Genomic DNA, 22,147 nt, shown 5'->3' on the forward strand with positions numbered 1-22,147 from the left:
TCTAAATCTTATTTACAGAACTAAGTCATGTCATTAAAGTAATATTAAGTAGAACAAAAACATCACAGCTAATTGGAGCCCTTTCTGGTAGAGTCAAGAATTACAGTATGACTACAACTCACATGGAAAACAGAAATGCTGAAAAAAAGACATCTAGTGTTTCCATTACAACGTTGGTACACGCTGGGGGGAAATAAAAATCAGAAAATGCTAAACAAATCCCACTATGCAATCTTGAGATTAACAGAGAAAATGGCTTCTTTTATTAAAAACAGTATAACCATTCATTTAAACTGAATGACTAGAGACACTTGGCCTAATTTTCCAAAGGCGCTGAGCATCCAAAGCTTCCACGGTCCACAGCGACCTGCAGGTGCTCAGTACCTCTAAAAAAACAACAAAAATCAGGCAAATTGTCTTTAAAAACCAAACATAGTAAGATTCAGTTAACAAGTATCACAGTATATTAAACACTATACTGTTAAAGGCTGGTGGGATTTAAAAGTTCTTTTTACAGCTTCGATAAGCATACAATGTTACTAAAAATGACTTACTAGGATAGAGAAGCTAAACAGACATAGGAATGTTCCTGAACATACAGTTTTAAATTATGCATTGCGATCCAAGCGTACATCAATTTCTCTGCCACTGATTTTTATGCCGTTCATCATCCTACAGGCCTTTTCAGCAGATTCTGGTGAGTCAAATCTGACTGTTCCACAGCCCTTTGATTTTCCATTCTCCATTTTTATTTCTGCAAACATTACATGACCTGAATAAATAAGTTAAAAAGCAGTTATTTCAAGTGTTCAGTGCCCTAATAACTTAAAGAAGCGTTAAAAAAGCATTTGAATATTTAATCTAGGGGTACATGTGAAATTAGCGCTTTCAGACTGATGGTACATTCACTCATTCAGGGAAGGTGACACAGGTCAAAACAGCATGAGGACTCCAAATTAATACCCGCTGTTTCGAATCCTTCCTTCACACCAGCGCAAGACGAACTGCGCCTGTATTTGACCTCAGGTTTGAAAAAAGTGCCCTATAAGGCTAAGGGAAGGTTTTGTGTTTGATTTACAGACGCAACTACTGACAGGCATTAACTGAATCACAGTTCGATGCACCGTGTTCATCACAGCAACATACCCAGCAAACACAAAGATCAAGCAATCACAATCATCAAGCAACATTACTGAGAAGCTGCAGAGCAAAATCAGAGCCTGGGTGGAACACCAGCATGTGCTTTTCAGTTCCTGCAGTGCTGTCTTAAGGTTGGACACTCAATTCGTGAGGCAACATTTATATGTAGATGCCTTGGTACCTCAGGGAACCTCCAACGCCTGGAGCTCATGAGTTTTTGCTTATAGGGTGTTATAGCCCCCAAATGCCACTAGGAACAAGAAACACTGCCCTAAAATACATACTACTTATTTTTAAGTATCATATAATAGAGGACTGGCCTTTCACTGAAAGAAATGGAACTTACAAAGACATGGTCCTACTATTTCCTTACGATAATGGCATGAATACAATATGTTGCTTATATTTGTGCTTGTAATTTTTAAAAAATCTAAAAGTTGCTGAGGCAGTTAAGACTTTAAAAAGAAAAAAGAACCTGTCTCACTATATCCTCCGGCTACAAACATGTGAACACCTGAATATTTTGCATAGTTGAACTGCAAGTTCTAATCTATATCAAAACTGTAAGCAGCTGTACAAAGGTTGTCTTAGGGATCAGTAGTATGTTTTAAATTGTCTTTTCTGTCTCTCCAAGATAAGAAAAGCCACTCTGTAATTCAGTTAAAGCTTTCCGCTCTGAAAGTGCGTTTTCAAAACAAAACAATCATATATTTCTACAGTCCAGCTTCATTTTTCATGCACTTCTGTGAAAAGACAAAAGAATTATTGGATATTTGTAGCAATCCTTTATCTTACATAAAAAGAGCCTTTCTTTCTTAACAGAAAGGGGAAGCAACACAGCCTGCAATCGTGCTCATCAGGATCATCTATTTGCATAAAAAATAATCTGCCACTTTGGCAAAATTATGAACTCTGATTTCACGCAGCACCGGTTCTGGCAGTAATGCATAACCTGCACGCATTTGTCTCAAAATGAATGCTACATTCTACACGCTGGTTTGGGTAGAGGATACATAATACCTCCTTCAAAAAAGTAAAAGTTCAACCCATTCCATTGATGAAATGACTCTTTGAAGTTTATAGCGGGTGAGCACTCAGAACCCACACAGCCCATGCTGTACTTTGGTCTCATGTGTTTTGTCGTGCTTAAAAATTACTTCTCCAACTGGGAAAAGCTTGGGGAAGGAAGGAAGATGAGGCCAGTCAGACTCTCCCTTCTGGATAAAGCAGCAACCTCGTTTTCCTATCCACATCTAACACACACCGTATAAAACATGAAATCGATGGAGCTGAGCAGGGATAAAATTCATATACATACCACACTGACTGAATTTCTCCTTTAGCTTCTGCCAGGTCAAGTCAAAAGGAAGCTAGAGTGAAACAGCATCAATAACAAAATATTACAAAGAGAAAAAGAGCACGTAATCAAACATGTCAACAAAATAAGCTCATGGTTTCTATGTATTCAAATGCTTACATTTCTCACAAATATCTGGTTGCCTTTAGAGCCTAATCTCTCTCTCATGCCACCTCCCATCGGGCCAGGCACAAATCCACGATCGATATCGATGTTCCTGTCCAGGCCTCCACCCATAGCTGGTCCCATGCGATCAAAACCAGAGCTCATCCGATCCATCCCCATTCCCATTCCTCCAGCCATACTGTTCATGCCACCCATTCCGCCACCTGCACAGAGAAAGAAAAGGAGGATAAAAATCTCTTTCTAATAATAAACACACAAGTATTTTGTAAATAATAATTATTATTGTTATTATTTTGTATCAGGAGAAAAATAAATCCAATAAAACTGCTGTAACATAAATCATTGCTTCACACATGCACAGTGATTTATCTAGTAGCATGGCTAATATTTTAAGGGAAAGTATTAGAAGATACAAAGTGTCAGTTCTAAAATAAAAGTAAGCTGTATCAAGCTATTAGTCACACCATCTAACATAGTAAAATGTTGAACACGAGTGAAGAATTGAGACGTAAAGCTGTCCGGTTTAATTAATAAAAATCTGATACCGTATACCGAGAAGAGATCAAGTAAAATACTGCGGCAACGCTAAGATATACATGATTTGACTGTACACGCTATTGTTTATTTTCCTTCCTGCATTCACATTCAGCTTTACTTAAAGCAGCCATACCCACATTTAATGACATAAACTTGTAGAGAAAGTGGATTTTGCAGAGAACAGATGTTACTGCAAGTGCTCTGCAGAGCATGGTGATACGATACGTGCAATGAATGATATTAACGTATATTACATAAAGAACTAAAATCAATGGCATTCAAATATCCTATTATAATCGTTCTGAATTCATAATTAAAAATTAATGTAAAGCAAAACTATCAAGATCATTCATGAGGGACGCTCTCTTTAAGCCTTCCGCCACCCAAGATCACCACTAGCAGGATCTGAGTTTCTCAGCTGCTCTAGCCTGAGGATCTCAGACATTCGCTGTAATAAAAACTCAGTATTGGATTTTTTCGCAAGATTAAACTGAGCGATAATCTGAAATCCAAGGCTAATTTTTTATGTAAATGGTGAGAGATGACTGAAGCTCAGCTTCAGGAAGTTAACACAAGTAACTGTGCCTATTCATCTTTTTTCTGGAACAAAAGTTTTCTTGAATCACTTTTCCTTCCAAACCAGAACTCATTTCCAAACTAAGATTAAGGGAAAGACAGTATCAGCAAGCTTTCCTCTGAACTTTTTACCTCAACAAAACAGCTTTAAAAACTATTAGACTTGCAGTCAACATGCAACAGAATTCTACTTCTTCCAACAAAATCCCCTGATACAGTTCACCATATCGTTACATTGCCCCTGCATTTACATTCTATGGAAACAAATTAACCTACTCATTCCAGATCGCAAGGGGCCCATGCCAGGAGCTCCCATTCCTCCTGCGAACACACCGATCATCGCACCACCTAAACAGGAAAAATAATGAAGTGACATAGACAGAAACACCAGCCGGTGACAACAGCAAAGCACACGCTGCCAAGGGCACTGATCGCACGTTACCCGGCAGTTCTGTTCTACAGAGCGCTTTTACCTTTATCATTCAAACTAAATAGGAAACACTTGGTGAGTAACATTAGTTCCTCCTTCTCTATTATGAGATTTAAGCTACTAGGATTTATTTCTGGCTTTTCTCCCCTCTGGCAGCAGCACACACACCCTAAAACTAAATCAGCCATTTCCCACATAGGGAAGAACAGCCTCAAAAGTGAAGGGTTCATCTTATTTGAATTTCATGGTACAAAAATGCCCTAGTTTCTCCCCATTTTTAAGAAGTGAATGGAAAAGCTATGAACAGCTCTCCCAATGTTTCTTTACTGCATATAAAAGTGAACTGTGGAATTTGCTAGGAAAATGGGAGAAAGGGAATCGAAACTTAATAAAACTATCTGGCAAAACCTGGCATCTCCACAACAGCAGAGGCTGATTCTAGAGTGAGTTAAAAACCCTTCTTTTCATCTAAGTGCTAATATTCAGGAAGGGGATCCCAGGGGAGCTTCCAGAACTGTAGAAACTCAAAAGAACTACATTCCTGTCACCGCTGAACGGAGTGGAACTGTCAGCTGCATCTATTTTGCTTGATTTTCATACCTAAAAGAAGCAGTTCAGTTTTCACTTACGGCGAAATAGATCAATAACCATCATCTTTAGGCCAGACATGATTGTTTTAATATCTAAAAAGGTCACTGCTGAGTATTCCATTAGATTAATTTTCTCCACATAGTTCAAAACAGCAACAATTGCTCCCTGCCAGTCTCTTGTGGGAAATATTTGTCTCCTCAGTCAACATGCTGTCATAGCCATAGCAGGACCTCAAAAAATGAGGACCAGCCTCTTCAAGAAAATAATCCAGCTTGTGAACACAAGCAGGATTACTCCCAGTACTTCAGCCTACAGTTTGCATATGGAGAAGATCTTTGTATTTATTCATTAGGCCAGAGAAGGTCTTGCAATGAAACACCAAGCAGCCTCCCCAGCAGTCTAAGATGCACTTCAAACAAATCACCAAAACCAACCTGAAAGCTCAATCTTAAGCAAGATTTCAGCTGTTTCTGGCCTCAGAGGCATCCTTTACCTGTACTGTTTCCCCCACTGCCTTGTCACCAACAAAAAATTATAGGCTTGGAGATGCTCTATGACACAACCTTGGATTTTTTTGATACTTCAAAATTTTTGCCAATTTAAACGGTAACTCCAACCATTCTGCTGTGAACCAAACACCGATGCCCTCCTTGAAACTGGCAGGGTACTAAAGCCAAACGCACTCACAGCATTTTCTTTCAAGATATCATTAACCTAAATACATGGCCTTTCAAAAACATGGACCCAATTTCAAAGTAATATCTTTCACAATGGCAACATGTTACAATTGCACAAAAATTCACAAACGGTTTATTGAGTTATCGAGCAGTAATCATTTGAAACTCTATGCCCTGCCCGTTCCAATGGTAAGAGCTTCATTCATGGGCAGTTTGTGGTTGCAGGGATATAGTGAAGTCAAATTCGGTCCATCTTTTTTGAACACCCTGTATTGTAACAGGAGTCCACTAGGGCCTTGCCTGATTACAAGTTATATCTATTAACTGTTATATGTATAAATCCCTACAATATACAGTATGAAGCTAAATGCTTTCCTCAAATTGTTATTTATATTTTACAGATTAAAAACCCACACTTTAACCTCCATCCTAAGTGATGGCTACAATAAACACTCGGATTACATCCTTGCAGTAATGACTGCGGGAAAGGGTACAGAGGAAGATGACCAAATGAAATCAAGTCTCCTCTTCTTCTAGTAGGGCTCTTCCAATACCATGTTGCAATTTGCCACGAGAGATTTCACAGTTACCATACCCATCCTTCCAAAAGAATCTCCAAAACCACGGTTCAATGCCATTTCACTACGACCAAAATCCCTGTCCATATTTCCTCCCATTCCACCGCGGAACATTTCTGCAGAAAACAGAGCAAAAAACCAGAAATATTCTGTTATATACATCTAAGCTGATGTTCATACAATACTTGTTTCACAGCTGCTTGTTTAAACAGAAGTGGGTTTAATGCACAAGTCAGGGGCATCTATTAAATCCTTAACTCCCACGCTAGTTCCTGTGTCTCCAGTCACGCCATTGACTGTATTTCCTTGAAATTCACCTACACTACCTGTTCCTAAACGAAGGGCTTTTAACGAACAAATATTAGCAAACTAATATGTGGATGGGAACAGCATTCACCTACCTCCCATTCGGTTGACTCCAAATCCTCCCATATTAGGCACTCCTTCCATTCGACGAAATCCAGCAAGTCCTGTAAAACAACAAAAAAGCATTTTCTATACAGTATTAAAAGAACACTTAATACAAATAACTTTACTGCACGTACCGCCTCCCATTCTATTCATCCCGCCAAATCCTGGACCGTCTATTCCCATACCTTCAAACCAAAAAGAGAAACACTGTTTAGAAGACAGGTAAGATCCTAATGGATTAAAACAACGCAGAGACAATTAACATCTCAAAAGCACGCTACACAAGGACACAAGGCTTGCTTTGTCAAAAGTATGGCATTTTTCCAAATACAGAAATGACAATTTTAAACATAGAGCTCTGTCAAACTTAAAAATGAAGAACACAGATTTACCTCCTGGACCCATGCTCCCCATTCCACCTCCCATGCTCAACTGTGTTGCACTGATGGGCTGTCCACCTGGTCCAAGTCCCATACCAATGCCACCAAGACCACCTTGGAAACAAAAATCAGTATCACCAGAAGAAAGGTTTTCTTCTGTATCATAAAGAGACCGCAGTAACCAAAAGTACTACTACACTGTTCCAAGGCTCTATAGCAACATATACTAAGTGCAAGGAGTAGAAAACAGAGCATGCACTCACGAGGTAACTGTGAAGCTTTGCTGTCTGTAACACGGAAATCTTCATGAGGAACTGATTTGTCATCCTGATCAAAAACAAGGATGTTATGTTACGATCCTTTCAGTGTTTTGGCAGAGACATGTGAGGTAGAAAGAAACGTCAGCAACTTACCATTTTTACATGCATGGGTCTATCAAACAGGAATTGTCCATTGAACATAGCTGAAGAAATGCAAGTCAAGAAATCTAACTACAAAAGACAATGTATTTCAGAATAATCACAGAATTTCTGTATCATTTTAGGAGTCTTTTATTTTCTTTCCTAATCTTGAGAATGCCAATTCAAAGGCCAGAAGAGACTACACAAGCTGTTAGGTATATACAAGTTAGTTTCACACATCACAGTCTCACGTATTTTAATCTTGTTTAACATTATCAGGAACACCTTTTTAGACTTTAGCAGTAAACTCAGTCACTATCAACATGTTATCTGCACAGTATGGCACTCCAGCCCTTATATACTAGCTACAAGGCAAATAAGCACCATTTGCAAAACTATGCTATCAGAAGTCATTAAAGACTAAATCCATATTTGATCGATTATTTCTCAACCCCAAGGATACAGATTGCTTGAACGGCTTCAATTGCTTGTTCAAAGGTAACTGTTCCCATTCCTCGACTCTTGCCATCTTTATCTTCTTTGATGTCTGCACGCTTCACAGTTCCGGCAATGCTGAACACCTCCTTCAGCTTCTTCCAGCCAACCTTAAAGTCAAGCTTACACACAGAAATACATGTGTGATTTCAGTGCACATTTCTGTTCTGCCATTACATTTGGAAGAAGTTTCCTGCATTAACTCTTCAGCTTCACAAAATGCTTGACATATGTAAATAAGCAGGATTTTGTAATATATATATATACACACTGCAACCAAGTCCAAAAGTGTCAACTCAAAGCAATGATTTATACTACATATACGTATTTTCTTTAATTGACATACGAACATTGAGAAATGGTGGGTTGTTGTCAAGAGTGGCTGGACTCCCACATTCCCCTTGCAGACACAGTCGTCTTTTGTGCAGAAAAAGAAATTATGAAGTTCTGACAAATATAACAGCTGGAGTTACTCTAAGTAACCAGCCAGATAAACTGAAGTGTATATTTAATTTAAAAAAATGCAATTGCAAATAAATACATGAAATATTTTTGTCAAATCAACAGACGACTGTGCCTCGAGAGTTTAATGTAACTTTCATGTCCAAAATCTGAATACATATCCAGCATTTTTAGTTGAATATACTAGTTGTGAACTCATTTCCAATTTCCTCTTTATCTTAAAACTGAACTATGCAGGAATACGTTTTACAAAGATCAAATATCAGAATTATAAAATAAACTTACATTAGCAACAAAAATAGTGGACCCAAGCCTGCCTGCTTGCAAGTTACTGATAACTTCAGGAGGAATGTTTGGATTATTGAGAATAGAAGGTGGTAAATTCATTATTCCAGGTGCCACATCAGGTCCATGTCCTCCTGGAAACTGCCCTCCTCCACGCTGCATTGCCCTACGAGCGTGGTCACCTTCAGGATCCTGAAACACAGGCAAAAATAACGTCAACTTAATCAGCAGCAAGAGGACTAGGAACAAGCAAAAAGGTGCTATTTGAAATTCCACATCAACCCAGCAAAATTATCAACTAATATCCTTGTCCATGTCAGAGGGATCAAGAACTGAATTAGCATGGAGACCTAATTCCCTCACCTCTAGAGGTGGGTCCTTTCAGATGAGGGTTGAGGCATATTGGCAAAGCACTTGGTGAGGAAGCGTGCACTGCCACTTCACATGCTGTACCTAGCCTATGGACAAGTAGAAGATATTTCAATCTAAAGGACTGTCAGTCTAGCATCTTCTTCCAATAAGTGAATTAATTTAGGGTTTGGGGGTTTTTTTATTTGTTAATAGACATAAAGAACTGCATCAGACACGGTCATATGCTAACAACACTACAATAGAAATGTTCATATTAATTTCACTTTCCAGCCAGCACAAGTTCTCTACTTCCAGCTCCATTTTTGCATGTACGTAGCAGTCTGACACTCAGCTCATCCTGTCTCATATTTTGAAGCAAGTAAGCAATGTAAACATAGAATCATTTAGGCTGGAAAAGACCTGATGATGCTAAAGTAAGAATATGAAGTTAAAGTTGTTTTAAAGAAAAACAGTATTAGATTATTTTGACTTTAGGACCTTCTGCAAGCCAGCAGGCACATCAGTGCATTAAGAAAACAGCACAAAAAAGTCAACCGGAAATCACACTGCTAAGATGTATTGTCATCTCATTACTTATAGCATCTTCACTATTTTGAATTAAAAACAGCAGCAATAACCATACCTCTTTAATATTCAGGGGTCTTCCACTAAGATCATATTTGTTCATAGTTTCTAATGCTTTCTTAACAAAATCTTCATCTTTGAATTCAACCACACTTTGAAGGAACAAAACATTCAGAGTATTAAAATCAAGTTTAAAATGTTAAAATTAGCAGAATGTTTGGCTAGTAGTGTGTTTCTACACACGTAGAAAAAGAAACTTACCCACAACCCTACATCCGTCATGATTTGTCATCATATGTAAAGAGAAAAAAATAAATAACAAGTCAGTCAGCACATATGATAGAGCATTTCAGATTCTAGTTAAAGATCCCAGCTCACTGTTAAATAACTATTGGAGATATTCCCAGCTTCAAAATCCATAATATATGCTCTTTAGTGGTAGCCAATCTGAATTGCTCCTACTTTCCCAACATACATACCTTTCAAATGCAAGAGAATACATCATCTTTTATTCTCTTTGAGCCAAACGAGAATTGGAAAAATGCCACACAGATCCATGTAAGGACAACTGGGGAGAGGAGGCGGGGAAAGGGTGGAAAGCAAAAAAGCCCCAAAACGTAACAAAAAAAAACAATCAAGACACTCATTGTGTCCTTAAAAGCTTCACACTGACTACAGAAATCAAATCTACCTCCATGAAGCATACGAGTATGATGAACAAGGAGCCTGCATACCTCTGCAGTATTACAAGCATAATTGAGAAATTACTTTGTAAGAAAATCACCTATTGACTGCACCAGAATCCTTCTAATAAAGCAAAGAGTTGAGGATTGCTTTAGGTAAAGCAAAGCTGACAGCATGTTTTAGTTTTAACAAGTGTTAAAGAAAGTCATTTACAACAATTGATGCGACCTCAGTTAAGAGTCAAAACCTGCATTTCTCATGTTCTCTTTGCAGGTTCGGAGCTACTATTGGCCAAACTTTTGACTATTTTTAAGAAGACAAAGGAGCTTTAACAATCATCACTCTTAGTGCCTCATTGCTGGCACACTACTGGCTACAAACCATCTCCATCCATTTAAGTTTTAAGAAAGCAAATACATTAATCCAGTGTTTAGGGTACCAACCCTGCAAAGCTGTCAAATCAGGCACTTCAAACAGTATTTTCTTAGCTAACGTTTTATAATCATTGGCCTCAAGAAGAGAATACTATGCTAACAAAATTTAAATAAAATCAGTGGTTTATTGAACATCCTCTGTATGAAACAGATTTGTACCAAAACAAAGTTGTTGGCTAAAAAGAATTAAGTAAATGCCATTTGTTAACATTTACAGAAGTATTTCGTCCTTTACAGCCAGCTAGCTTGAGTTGCATGGAAGTGTCAGACTACTTCTAAGACAAAATCCTCAAGGCTATCATAATGAAAATCAATGTGAAAATGAAACTTACTTTCCAATAACTGGTACAGGTATTATACAAAAATAAAACTGCTGAGGAACTTTTACACCTCTAGCAGATTGTTGCCCACGGCACTTACCCTTGATTTTCCTTCAGCATCCTTAAACAGCTCCACGTATGTAACCTCACCAACTACATAAGACATACAAAGGGAAAATACCAAGAGACAATGCATTTAAACACCAGTATCTTTCTTTACTGTGCCCCTGTGCACAACTCTACAGAGCAGCACCTATTATTCACCAACAATCAAAACCAGACCAACATACCTCCTGCCAATGGCTAGAGAATTTAGCTAATTTTCAGAAATATGCAGCAGCCACATTCTCAAAAGCTAAAACCAAACAACTATATTTAACCTAATTCATACTACAGATCATATTTTGGCCAGTATGATATAGTTGGTGAACAAATTCAGATATACACAGTCCCTTAACCTCACAAATGAAACGTCAACGTTCACTAGAAAGTGTTACATTTATCATCCTACTCACAACACCTGTTTTAAGGTGACTTTCTACCTGAATGTCTTCAATAGTAAGTTTGCCTTCAATAATAACTAAATTTACTCATCAAGATATTTCACAGCAAGCCACTCACTTTCTAAAGTAGGAAGTTTCAGTAAATAAACCAATCAAATAGTCACGTCACCTTACAACAGATAAACCAGCAGTTACAGGAGGGGGATTGGCATTTTTCATAGCCTAAAAGCCAAGTGTGCTTTGCATTACTTTTGAAGAATCGATTTTTGCAAAGAAAACACAGAACTAACTTTTTACAGAATTCACATATTAGCATTGTTTTACACCAAACTTAAAATCAAATGTTTGGGGTAGTAAGATTACTCTATCGGAACTGCAACAATAGTAACAAGCTTTTAATACACATCTCCAGACAAACAGTCATGGCAGTAGTGACAATGCAGACAAAGGTAATTCCACAGCCAGATTCCACCAAAGAAATACAAAACAACTTTTGAAAGACATCCTTTATTATTCATGTTAACACACTAAATCTGTTGCTTAAATACAACAGCCCTTAAAAAAAAAATCTACAAAGACTACAACTAGACGAAACACAATCTCTTTAAGAAGTCATGAGGTCATGCATATACTCTCTACTGTCACACTAGAATGGCAGAAGATCGTAAGCACTTCAGTTACCCATCCTACCCTATAACGCAATTGTCTCAGATGAAAGAGGGGGAAGGGAGATAGATGTACCAAGTAAAGGGGAAAAAAACAAAAAAAAAGAAGTCAAATCAAATCTGTGTGGCTCAAAGGACATATACATTCCATTTCAGTTCTACCCCTTTCTACGGGAAGTGTATTATAAGGAATAAGTTACCTTTCTCTCTCATAAGATCTTTAATAGCTTGCCATTTCATGTCATACGGGATGTTGCTAATAAAAACTCTATTACGATTAATAGTCTTCTTCTCTCCAGCGCCTGCATTCTTGTCCTTAGAGTAGGGGTGGAATCTATTCTTATTTCCAAGAGAAGGGATTGCCTTTGCTTTTGCAGCATACTTCTCTTTCGCAGGCACTTTCTCTTCTTTTGCTGTCTCATCATTATCCCTACATTAAAAACAACAAAACCAAAAACATGTTAGTCTTGTGTTGGATCATTAGACTATTGTATCTCCTACAGATAGACCTGTATACTTCCTAGTATACTCCCTATGCTATTGGAACTCCCAGGCTGTCAAATCCTGCTTTTCAAATTAGTAAAAATCAACTCGTGCTACCGGTCTAATTCCAAAATACGCTGCTTTATCTAGAACAAAAAATATTACCATAGATTTATTCACTACTGTAAGTAAAGCAAGCACATCTTGCTACTTCAGTCACATTCCATTTCCACTATGTATGCCAAAATTCAGCTATATGGTACTATGAAACTACTACAAATATCAAAATACCACAGTTTAGCTGAAAAATAAGCTACAGCGTCTGTACTTTGGTACTTCAATAATATTCACATCAGACCTAGATACATTACACAATAGTCACCAGAGAAGTGAGAGTTGAAACAGTCTAACTTATGGAACAGCTTGGTATACTTCATTCAACATAATTATAAGAATATATAAAAAGCAACACTTAATAGGTTGTAAATCAAATTACATTATGGAAATAATTTTATTCTCAATTTGTGCCAGACTGCTTTTAGACAGAAATCAGAATTCAATGAAGGACAACAGATGCAATTTCATGTTTTAACACTACTAGAGTTTGCAAACTTGCTAACCGCATAGGGAATAGGTACATTAAGGCATGCTCTGCATCTAAGACTAACCAAGTCACCAGGCATTATCCACTAGAAACAACACAATGGACTTCTGCTCCTCAGTCATTCAACAATATAGCAACTGCAGCTGTTCTCCTTTTAAAGTCTTTTTATTTTTACATGAAAATGCAGGAAAATTTCCTTCCTCTCTTTTAAACAACACAAATCTCAACTTCAACAAAACTACACACTTTCAACAGAATTAGATGAAATATCCAAAACTCTTCACTCTTGATAGCGTGACTCTCAAGAGGTGGTTTAGCACGCTAACAGAGGACCAAGGCGCCCAAATTGTTACTTTAAAAAAGGCGAACTGCTGAACTGAAAGAATCCAAATGTAATCCACTAAACAGATGCTACTTAAAGATATACGTCAATGCCTGGTTCAAATCTCATGCACTTAATGAGAAACTTCACAAGTATTGATTGTGAACCCCCCTTACATTACATCACTATCTTCACTCTTTCCCCCCCCCATTTCAGAAAACTTAGGTTTTATCTCCTTTTGACACACGGGAAAATTTCCAGTGTAAAATTAGCCAAAACACACATTTCAGTTTTACAACCACAACATATGGCAAGATCACCTATTTTGATTAATTGAAATGAGTTTCTTTCAGCTGTCTGCATAGTTATTAACAACACAGTGAGTAAGTGGCAGTCTTGCACTCCAGAGAACATGCAAGTAGCCTTTTATGAAGCTAAATGTATTATCTACTCAAGCTTGGGCACTTTTCACGGGGGAATAAATTCAAATGCATCCATATTTCCCTCATGACTTCTTCCCAAATTTTGAAGTACTCATGATATGAACTTCACAGTCCTCGTGTTTACAAGTGGATTAAAAGAGGATAAGCAACTGAGAAATGTGTTGACACTCCTCTGGGCTAAGTATTCATAAAATCTGAAACATTCAAAGTCAACAACACGTTATCTGGTTCAAGTATCCTCCAGCTTCCCCCTGTGTCATCCCTCCTCTACACCACCCTGTCTGTGTGGCAATATCATTCTTGTGTGGCTGTGTAATTACATGAAAATGGGGGAACAAGACAGAGCTGGAGACAGAGGGGAGGGAAAGAGCACAGTATCAGGTTTTCCAGTTTAAATTAGTTCCTTCCAATCCAGTCCCACTTGCAAATGCAAAACTTCTGCCCAGTGAGACCCCTGGTAAAACCCAAGTTCTTCCTTAACTTTTTAGGATTAGAGCAATGGATGCTCTGTAGCTTTTAAGCTCTCTCCTGCTTAAAGGATTATGAAACAGCCCCTTGGTACTCAATGTAGTGCACAGGAAGAGCCAGCTCTCCAAATACAGAATCCACAGGCTCTACAAGACCTGCCTGTACAAACCTGTAGAGAGCACAGAAGATATGAGTTTGGCATAAACTCTGAAATCTGGGAAACGAGAAGACATTCCACTCAGTCTGGGGATCACAGCCAGTCTCGTCAAAACAGAGGATTAATTAAAAAAACCCCAATCCTTACAAAACTAAACTGCTGAAACCAACCGGCCAGTGAACAAGCTGGAGGCCAAGATCCTTCTATGGATGTAGCTCTTACCCTCCTCCTTCAATACTGAAAAAAAAGTCAAGCAAATAATACATTCAAAGTAATGCTATGTTAGTCACACACAGATCACAGAAAAGACAGTCTCAGAAACCATGAACTGACATTTTCTTGGGGGAAAACCAATAATTTCTACTCTTTATCTTCCGAATGAACTAATAATTTTACACTTTTAATTATGATTTGCCAGTGAAATCACTAACAGATTTCTAGGGTTGGAAAAGATGCCTATATTAACGTCTTGAGGAAAAATAAAAACCCAAATGCGTCCTCCTAAAAGGGGCAATTTTTACCTTTTGAAAAATAATAACTCTGAACTTCTATAATTTCTTTGGAAACAAAAGACAAGGTTTCCATATATAAAGATAAAACCAGAAGTCTACAGAATAATAAGCGCAAGATAAAGCAACACGAAAGCCTTAAAAGCTGTGGGGTTTTTTTAAACCAACTTCTACTACTCTGCTCACAAGTGTCAACGTAAATATGATCAGCAGAGACAGGAATGCAAGAAGTCCAAAGCATGTGATTCTAAAGCACGGAGATCAGTTTAGCTGTGTTGCAATGAACAGTCCCACTGCTCAACATAACAAATTTAGACAAGTGTGCAAGCTGAGACCAGGATTCCTCTCCAATTTAATCCAAGTGCTAAGCAAACCCGGTTACTGAAATACTTGTTTAAAGTAGTACATTTCACCTGCACACTGACACCTTAATCCTTTGTACATGTGTTTTGGAGAAGACTGGAAACTATACGAGGAAAAAAATAAGATTTGAAACGCCATTACCAAGAACTTTGCATTCTTTTCAAACATGAAGTTGTAATTTCTACCATACAAAATGACTGGGATTTTTCACATCCTTGTGATTAGTTTTGGAGGGAAAAGAAGAAAATTGCTGGCAGGATGAGAGCTACAGAGAATTTAAGTCATTATTTTAACAGCAGCAACCCCAGAAGTCAATAAAATGTTTTATGCCTCAAGGGTGCAAAAGGGTCACAATCTTTCTGGGAAAATTTAATGCTAGTTTGTGTAGTTTGGAAGCTGAGGGCCACGCTCAGGGGAAAGAAAGAAAACAGAACCAAACCACCAACTGCTGTTCTATGGCAATGTGAAACCTCTAACTTGTAAACTATTTGAATTTCAGAGGGAGTCAAGTAAAGGCATGAAATACACCTTTATTCCTGCGGCTTTATATTGAACTTGATCTCTTGTGCATCTTTTAAACACAACAGCATCAAACCTGGGCTGCTCAGAACATGTCAGCTTCACAGATCTCCACAGCTTTGATGTACTGTAACGCTGGGCCTACTATAAGTGTATCCCACCTCCAAGATTAGAACAGATCCTACAACTCCAATGGTGTGAGGCCAAAATCTGGCTCATGTAAAGAACAACAACCCTCCAAGCCTGGCATCCAGAACAACCAAACCCATTACACGTTACTCACAGTATTTTTCTAGAGAGCTGATTCTTCTGGCTCTCATACACTATGTGCCTTTTAGATCTGCTATATAACGCGCAGTTTGCATATTTCATACATGATAACGTTACTATTTACAAGAAAAGTTTGTGCATGTATGTGGGGTTGTTTGTTTTCAAAAAGTAAATCACTATATTACCATTCTCACGTAAACAAAGATTATTTCAAAGGCTTCACAACACATACCGCTATGGTAACAAGTGGGAACGTAAACAAAACCACGGATCACAGAATGTCAGGGGTTGAAGGGCCCTGGAAAGCTCATCCAGTGCAATCCCCCCATGGAGCAGGAACACCCAGATGAGGCTACACAGGAACAATGCAGAACCCTTGTAGGAATGGAGCCTGTGAGAGCGGGCCTGGCCACAGCCCGTTAAGGCGGCCCGGGGCTCCCGCCGCTGGTTCGGCCCCGCCAGCACCGTTCCTCCCCTCACACCGCGGCCTCCTCGGTGCACCCCGCCGGAGCTCAGCGGCGCGGAGCGGCCTCTCGCTGCCCACCGCCCCAGCCCCGGCGCCCTCTGCCCGCCGCACACCGGGGGCTCGGCGCTCGGGCCGCGCAGCCCCGGAGCGGCTCCATCTGTCCCCCGGCGGGGGAGGAGCCCGGTGAGGCGGGGGGAGGAGGAGGCCGGCGCCGTCCCCCCGCCGCGGCCTAGGCGGGCCCGCCGCGCTGCCCCGTCCGCGCTGCCCCGTCCGCGCTGCCCCGCTCCGCCCGCCCGGCGCGGCCCCGCACACACATTTTGACGCCATTAGCGCTGCCCCCGCCGCTCTCGGTCGCTGTCGCCTCCTCCTGTGGCGGCTGTTGTTTCGGCGGTGGCTGTTGCTGTGGCGGCGGCAGCTGGCTGGCGGCGGCGGCCTCCTCAGCTCCGCGCTGCGGCGCAGCGGCCGCAGCCTCCGGCTTGTCGGTCTCCGCCATTTCGTGGCCGGGCCGCGGCCCCGCTACCGCCGTTTGAACACGGCCCGGAGCGCCTCGGCCTCGCCGCGCCGGGCCGGACAAGTCTCGCGAGAACGCGGCTTGCGGCGCGGGGGAGGGGACGGGACGGGACGCGCCGGGCGGCTCTCCGGGTTGCCATGGCGACGGCAGGGGGCTGCCCAGCCGGGCCCGCGGCCGCCATGGCGGGCGCTGCCCCTGGGAGCCGCAGCTCGCGTGTGTGTCCCCGCGGCCCACGGGACCCGCCGCTCGCGTGTGTGTGTGCGCTGTGCAGCCCGCGCCCCGAGCCGTGACGGACCCGCGGGTGCTGCGGCCCACTCTGCCCGAAACTCCGGCCTGCTCCGGGTATTGGGTCACTCCAGCCCCGGCCATGCTGCCTCCCCCAACGCCGCAGCCTGGCGTGTGCAAATGGCCCCGATTTTAAACCGACCAGGAGGTCGGTTTGGAGGCCAGTATCTAGTGCAGTGCCTCAGGGGACAGTGCTGGGGCCTATATTATTCAATATATTCATTAACGATTTAGACGAGGGAATAGAGTGACTGTCAGCAAGTTCGCTGATGACACCAAGCTGGGAGCAGTGGCTGACACTGGAAGCTGTGCTGCCATCAGAGACCTGGACAGGCTGGAGAGCTGGGCAGGGAAAAATGTAATGAAATAGAACAAGGGCAAGTGTAGAGTCTTGAATCTGGGCAGGAACAACCCCAGGTTCCAGTATAAGTTGGGAAATTACATATTAGAGAGCAGCGTAGGGGAAAGGGACCTGGGGGTCCTGGGGACAGCAGGGTGACCATGAGCCAGCACTGGGCCCTTGTGGCCAGGAAGCCGATGGTACCTGGGGTGGGTTAGAAGGGGGTGGTCAGTAGGTCAGAGAGGTTCTCCTGCCCCTCTGCTCTGCCCTGGGGAGACCACACCTGGAATCTTGTGTCCAGCTGTGGCCCCTCAGTTCCAGCAGGACAGGGAACTGCTGGAGAGAGTCCAGCGCAGGGCAACCAAAATGCTGAAGGGAGTGGAGCATCTCCCGTGTGAGGAAAGGCTGAGGGAGCTGGGGCTCTTTAGTTTGGAGAAGAGGAGACTGACGGGTGACCTTATTAATGTTTATAAATACATAAAGGGTGAGTGCCACGAGGATGGAGCCAGGCTCTTCTCGGTGGCAAACAATGATAGGACAAGAGGTAATGGGATCAAGCTGGAACACAAGAGGTTCCACTTAAATTTGAGAAAAAAACTTCTTCTCAGTAAGGGTGGCAGAGCCTGGCCCAGGCTGCCCAGGGGGGTTGTGGAGTCTCCTTCTCTGCAGACATTCCAACCCGCCTGGACATGTTCCTGTGCGACCTCACCTAGGCGTTCCTGCTCCAGCAGGGGGATTGGACTAGATGATCTTTTGAGGTCCCTTCCAATCTCAAACATACTGTGATACTGTGATACTGTGACCATCTCTTGAAGTGGCCAGCGGCCCCTGCACAGAACCGCTGCAGCTCCACCGAGCCCCCGGCGGGCACCCAGGCGCCTCACAAAGCCGATGGGCCTGGCTCTGGAGGCCGAACACCATTTTCATGAGCTTGGGAATATCTGCCAAGCTGTAGGGTGCTAACAATGAATAAACTATTGCACATTTTCAGCTCTTCACCTTTACGTTTCTAATAATACCGTGCACCCCAGCAAATGGCTGCTTGACCCTTAATTTAATGGAGGAGCGTTGCGCCTGTTTGGGGATCATCTGCGTTCCAAAGCAAGTCACTGCGGTCACCGCTTCCTCTCCACTTCAGAAAACAGACTGTAACTTATTATTCAAATTTTATGCTAGGAATACTCAATGAATTGAAGTCATGATCTCTTAAAACAAAATTTGCCTTGCATTTTTCCCACATTTATAGTCCATGCAGTCACAAGTAAAGTCCTTCTCCTGCCTGTAAGGTTTTGTATGGTCTTTCTCCAAACACTTCAGTACCCCCAGCCTTAAGAAGATCCCACATTCATGTGGAAATGAAGGCTCCTGAATTCTATGGACTCAAATCACCTGTGGTGGAGACAGCTGGAGGACCAAACATGAGGACAACCCTTATATCCCGCTTGTACTGGCTAAAAAGCCATCAGCTTGCACTTAAATTCCCCTCCCACCGCAGATGTCTAATTGCTTATAAACGTATAAAGATACTGGCCAGATTAAGCTGCAAGTTCAATTAAAGCATTGGAAGCTTCTAGGGTGACATTTGTTTTATTCTTAAATATAAATTACAATTACATATGTATCATTGTAATTCTGCTATAAAATTTTTAAATTACACAGGTCCACACACACAAACCACTAAACATTTTGCATTCTCTTTCGCTCATCGTGGAAGATGTTAATTTACTTACGAAGTGGAATCTATGACACATTCAGATTCCCTTGGCTTCTTCAATGTCATTTTCTCTCTGTCACTTGGGGAAAAAATAGGTTTTAAGAGATATTTTTAAAAGAAAATAATAAATGCTATCATTTAGAGTTTAATCATTTCACTAAGCACAAGTACCAAAGTATTTCACCAAATGGTGTATCAACATCTGTTGTGTAAGGAAAAGCATTCAGTCCTCCGCTGTGAAATTTAGATCAGTGGCTTCTGGTTGCTGCCCCACAGGAATCCATGCACTTCTTTTAGGAAAACCACAGCTGAAGGTTAAGAAAAGCTGAGCTGTACAGAGGCTCCAGACCTCTATGGGAGTGTGTTTCTGGCAAGAGGTAATTAAGAATCACTGACCTGGACAAATGTGGGTTTTTGAAGTCGGCTCCTGATGAGCTGCTGGGACCCTCTTTTGTCTGTCTGTCCTCACAACTGTCACACCAGGTATTGGTAACACCTGAGATTCTGGAGAAAGCTCAAAGATGCTATGAAACACCCCAATAAACTAATAACCTACATCCGAGGTGAAGGCAGAAGGGTATATCTAGAGGTCTGATAAGAGGTGTAATTCTGTTCACACATTAACCACAATTAGATAAATAACTTGGTATTTGTGATAATAATAATCACTGAAATAGTTAATGTTTACTTGAAACTGCTGTCATTACATTTTACAGTTCTCACTTTAAAGGATAAAAGGAAGTCATTCCTAAACTAAATCCTGTTGCCAGACGTCTGTTCCATCTTGCTTTGCACAGAGCATCTCAAGCGTCGGAATCCTGCGCGCCATAACCCAGCATAATGGCACCAAGCCACTGAATTCCTGCACCCACGGGCCGGTGCATGCTGGTAACAGGAACAATTATTGACTTTCTTACACACGGTTTGCCTACTCGTTCCAAATAATTTACTGGCTCTTTCAACTGGTGCCTTCTCAAGTTTGTGTGACTTTTTGGCTCAGCATACGCACAGTTTTGCACCAGTTGTAACTCAACGTGTTTTGAAATAAATACTGGTAGTGTACACTCCATACGTGATGCACATCTAGAAATGTAGAGTCGTTCCGTGTGACAGTTGCATAGGGACATTATTTAGCTTAAAGCCTGGAGGAGTGCTACGAGCTTTGCCTTGTCCCCCTCGCAACACAACTCCTATTTACAGAATTCTGTTTACCCCGGTTGCCAGTTTCAGGATTTTTATGGGAGTCTTGCAATCCTTTTCTAGAAGTCTCACACATAATCACTCAGTATTTCTGTCTTCAAAGAACAATAATTAAAATGACAGAGCAATGCCACAAGGAGCTGTTAGGGAACTGATAGGGGTGAATGGGTGAATTGGGATTGAAAGGTGGGATTTCTTTGGTCTACAAACGGTGTTGAAAACAGTTTAAGTTTTTCCCTAGGAAGATTTCTGCTTATGAAATGATTGAAATAAAAATTAACAAGTCTGCTTGGCATAGTAAGTGCAAAAAGGAAAAAGAGACTATTTCTATGCTTGTGCTGAGAAAGTCTCCTTTGTTACATACTACTGATCCCTCCTGAGAATATTTTTAACTGATCTTTTGATACATGGACTTCCAACATCTCTTCTGCCTCTGTTCATGTCCTCACAGGAGACAGACATGGTCTCTGAAGAATGTTCCTGCTACAAGGGGGTCCCTCACTTAGTACAAAACGATTAGGAGTGTTCTTGATCTGCTGTCCTAACAAATTCCTCTTGTTGGCCCCTGATGTGAACAGTGTTTCTCAGCCCATTCTGGGCTATGGCATTGTGGCTGTTTATTCTTGGCAAGCAGGGAGTTGACAGGACTAATTTACACACCGAGTTGAGGATAGAGGGTAATGGAATATTATTAGCGTTCTTGCATATATACGTAAATATAAACAACTGTAAATGAACTAGGCTTGGAAGTCTCTTGTACAAGTAGTAGTTATGGGACTAAAATAAGTACACGTTTTAAGTATCTCCATTCTTTTCAGTACAGTAACTCTCCAGTAAATTCATGTCTCAAGTCCTCACCGAAAAACAAGTCATTGCTCTCAACTTGCTAATGACCTAATAAGTATAACCATCCTGTTAGAAAAAGTCATTTTAATTGGTCTTTGCTTTATCTCAATATTGTTTTTCATTTTGCTTCCAGGTAAATCATGATCAAAAGCAGCTCATCAGCACTTTTAGCAGGTGGGACTTTGTAAAAAGATCTTCCTGAAAGTCAGTTTGCATGGAACTTGAGAGAATGGGACTTCTGAGCCTCATACATTTTAAACCCATTGACTTCTTTTTTGTAAATGACTGTTTTCAGCCAGACATTGTTCTCGCCTTTATGATACCTGCGTAGTCAATGTGTCGCACGTACTTTGTTCTTGTTTTGTTTGCTATGGCACCTAAACATGCTCAGCATTTTCTAGGCCCTGTCCCTTGCCCAGAAAGCCCTGGGTACAGCTGGAGAAGGGTCGCTTTAACAGCTTCACTTTGTAAATCATTCGACTTCTGCAGCTCATTTAAAGATTTCTTTTTGCACAGCCACAAGCATTTCCAAACCCGACTGCGCTAAGGCTGCACCAACCTACACTACTCTGTGCTCAAAAATAAAAAATAATGTAAAAATCTGCAACACCCTCTTTTGCAATACTTTAAATGACCTCAAGGAAAGCAAATATTAAAAT

At 41.1% G+C, this 22,147-nt stretch overlaps 1 protein-coding gene across 1 annotated transcript; it reads right to left on the reverse strand.

Annotated features, from left to right (window-relative positions):
* Window positions 1-19: 19 nt before the first annotated feature.
* MYEF2 (myelin expression factor 2) lies at window positions 20-17,221 on the reverse strand. The gene is made up of 17 exons (XM_080351157.1): window positions 16,907-17,221; window positions 12,189-12,418; window positions 10,921-10,973; window positions 9,644-9,651; window positions 9,441-9,534; window positions 8,447-8,638; window positions 7,668-7,821; window positions 7,217-7,266; window positions 7,067-7,130; window positions 6,816-6,917; window positions 6,558-6,608; window positions 6,414-6,482; window positions 6,030-6,128; window positions 4,013-4,084; window positions 2,618-2,826; window positions 2,459-2,510; window positions 20-772 (listed from the first exon to the last, which is right to left on the reverse strand). Exons 1-17 carry the CDS (start codon window positions 17,083-17,085, stop codon window positions 609-611), a joined length of 1,842 nt encoding a protein of 613 aa, XP_080207283.1. The 5' UTR covers window positions 17,086-17,221; the 3' UTR covers window positions 20-608.
* Window positions 17,222-22,147: the final 4,926 nt, after the last annotated feature.

The sequence above is a fragment of the Nesoenas mayeri genome (assembly GCF_963082525.1).
Source record: "Nesoenas mayeri genome assembly, chromosome: 11".
In the NCBI taxonomy this organism is placed as follows: Eukaryota; Metazoa; Chordata; class Aves; order Columbiformes; family Columbidae; genus Nesoenas; species Nesoenas mayeri.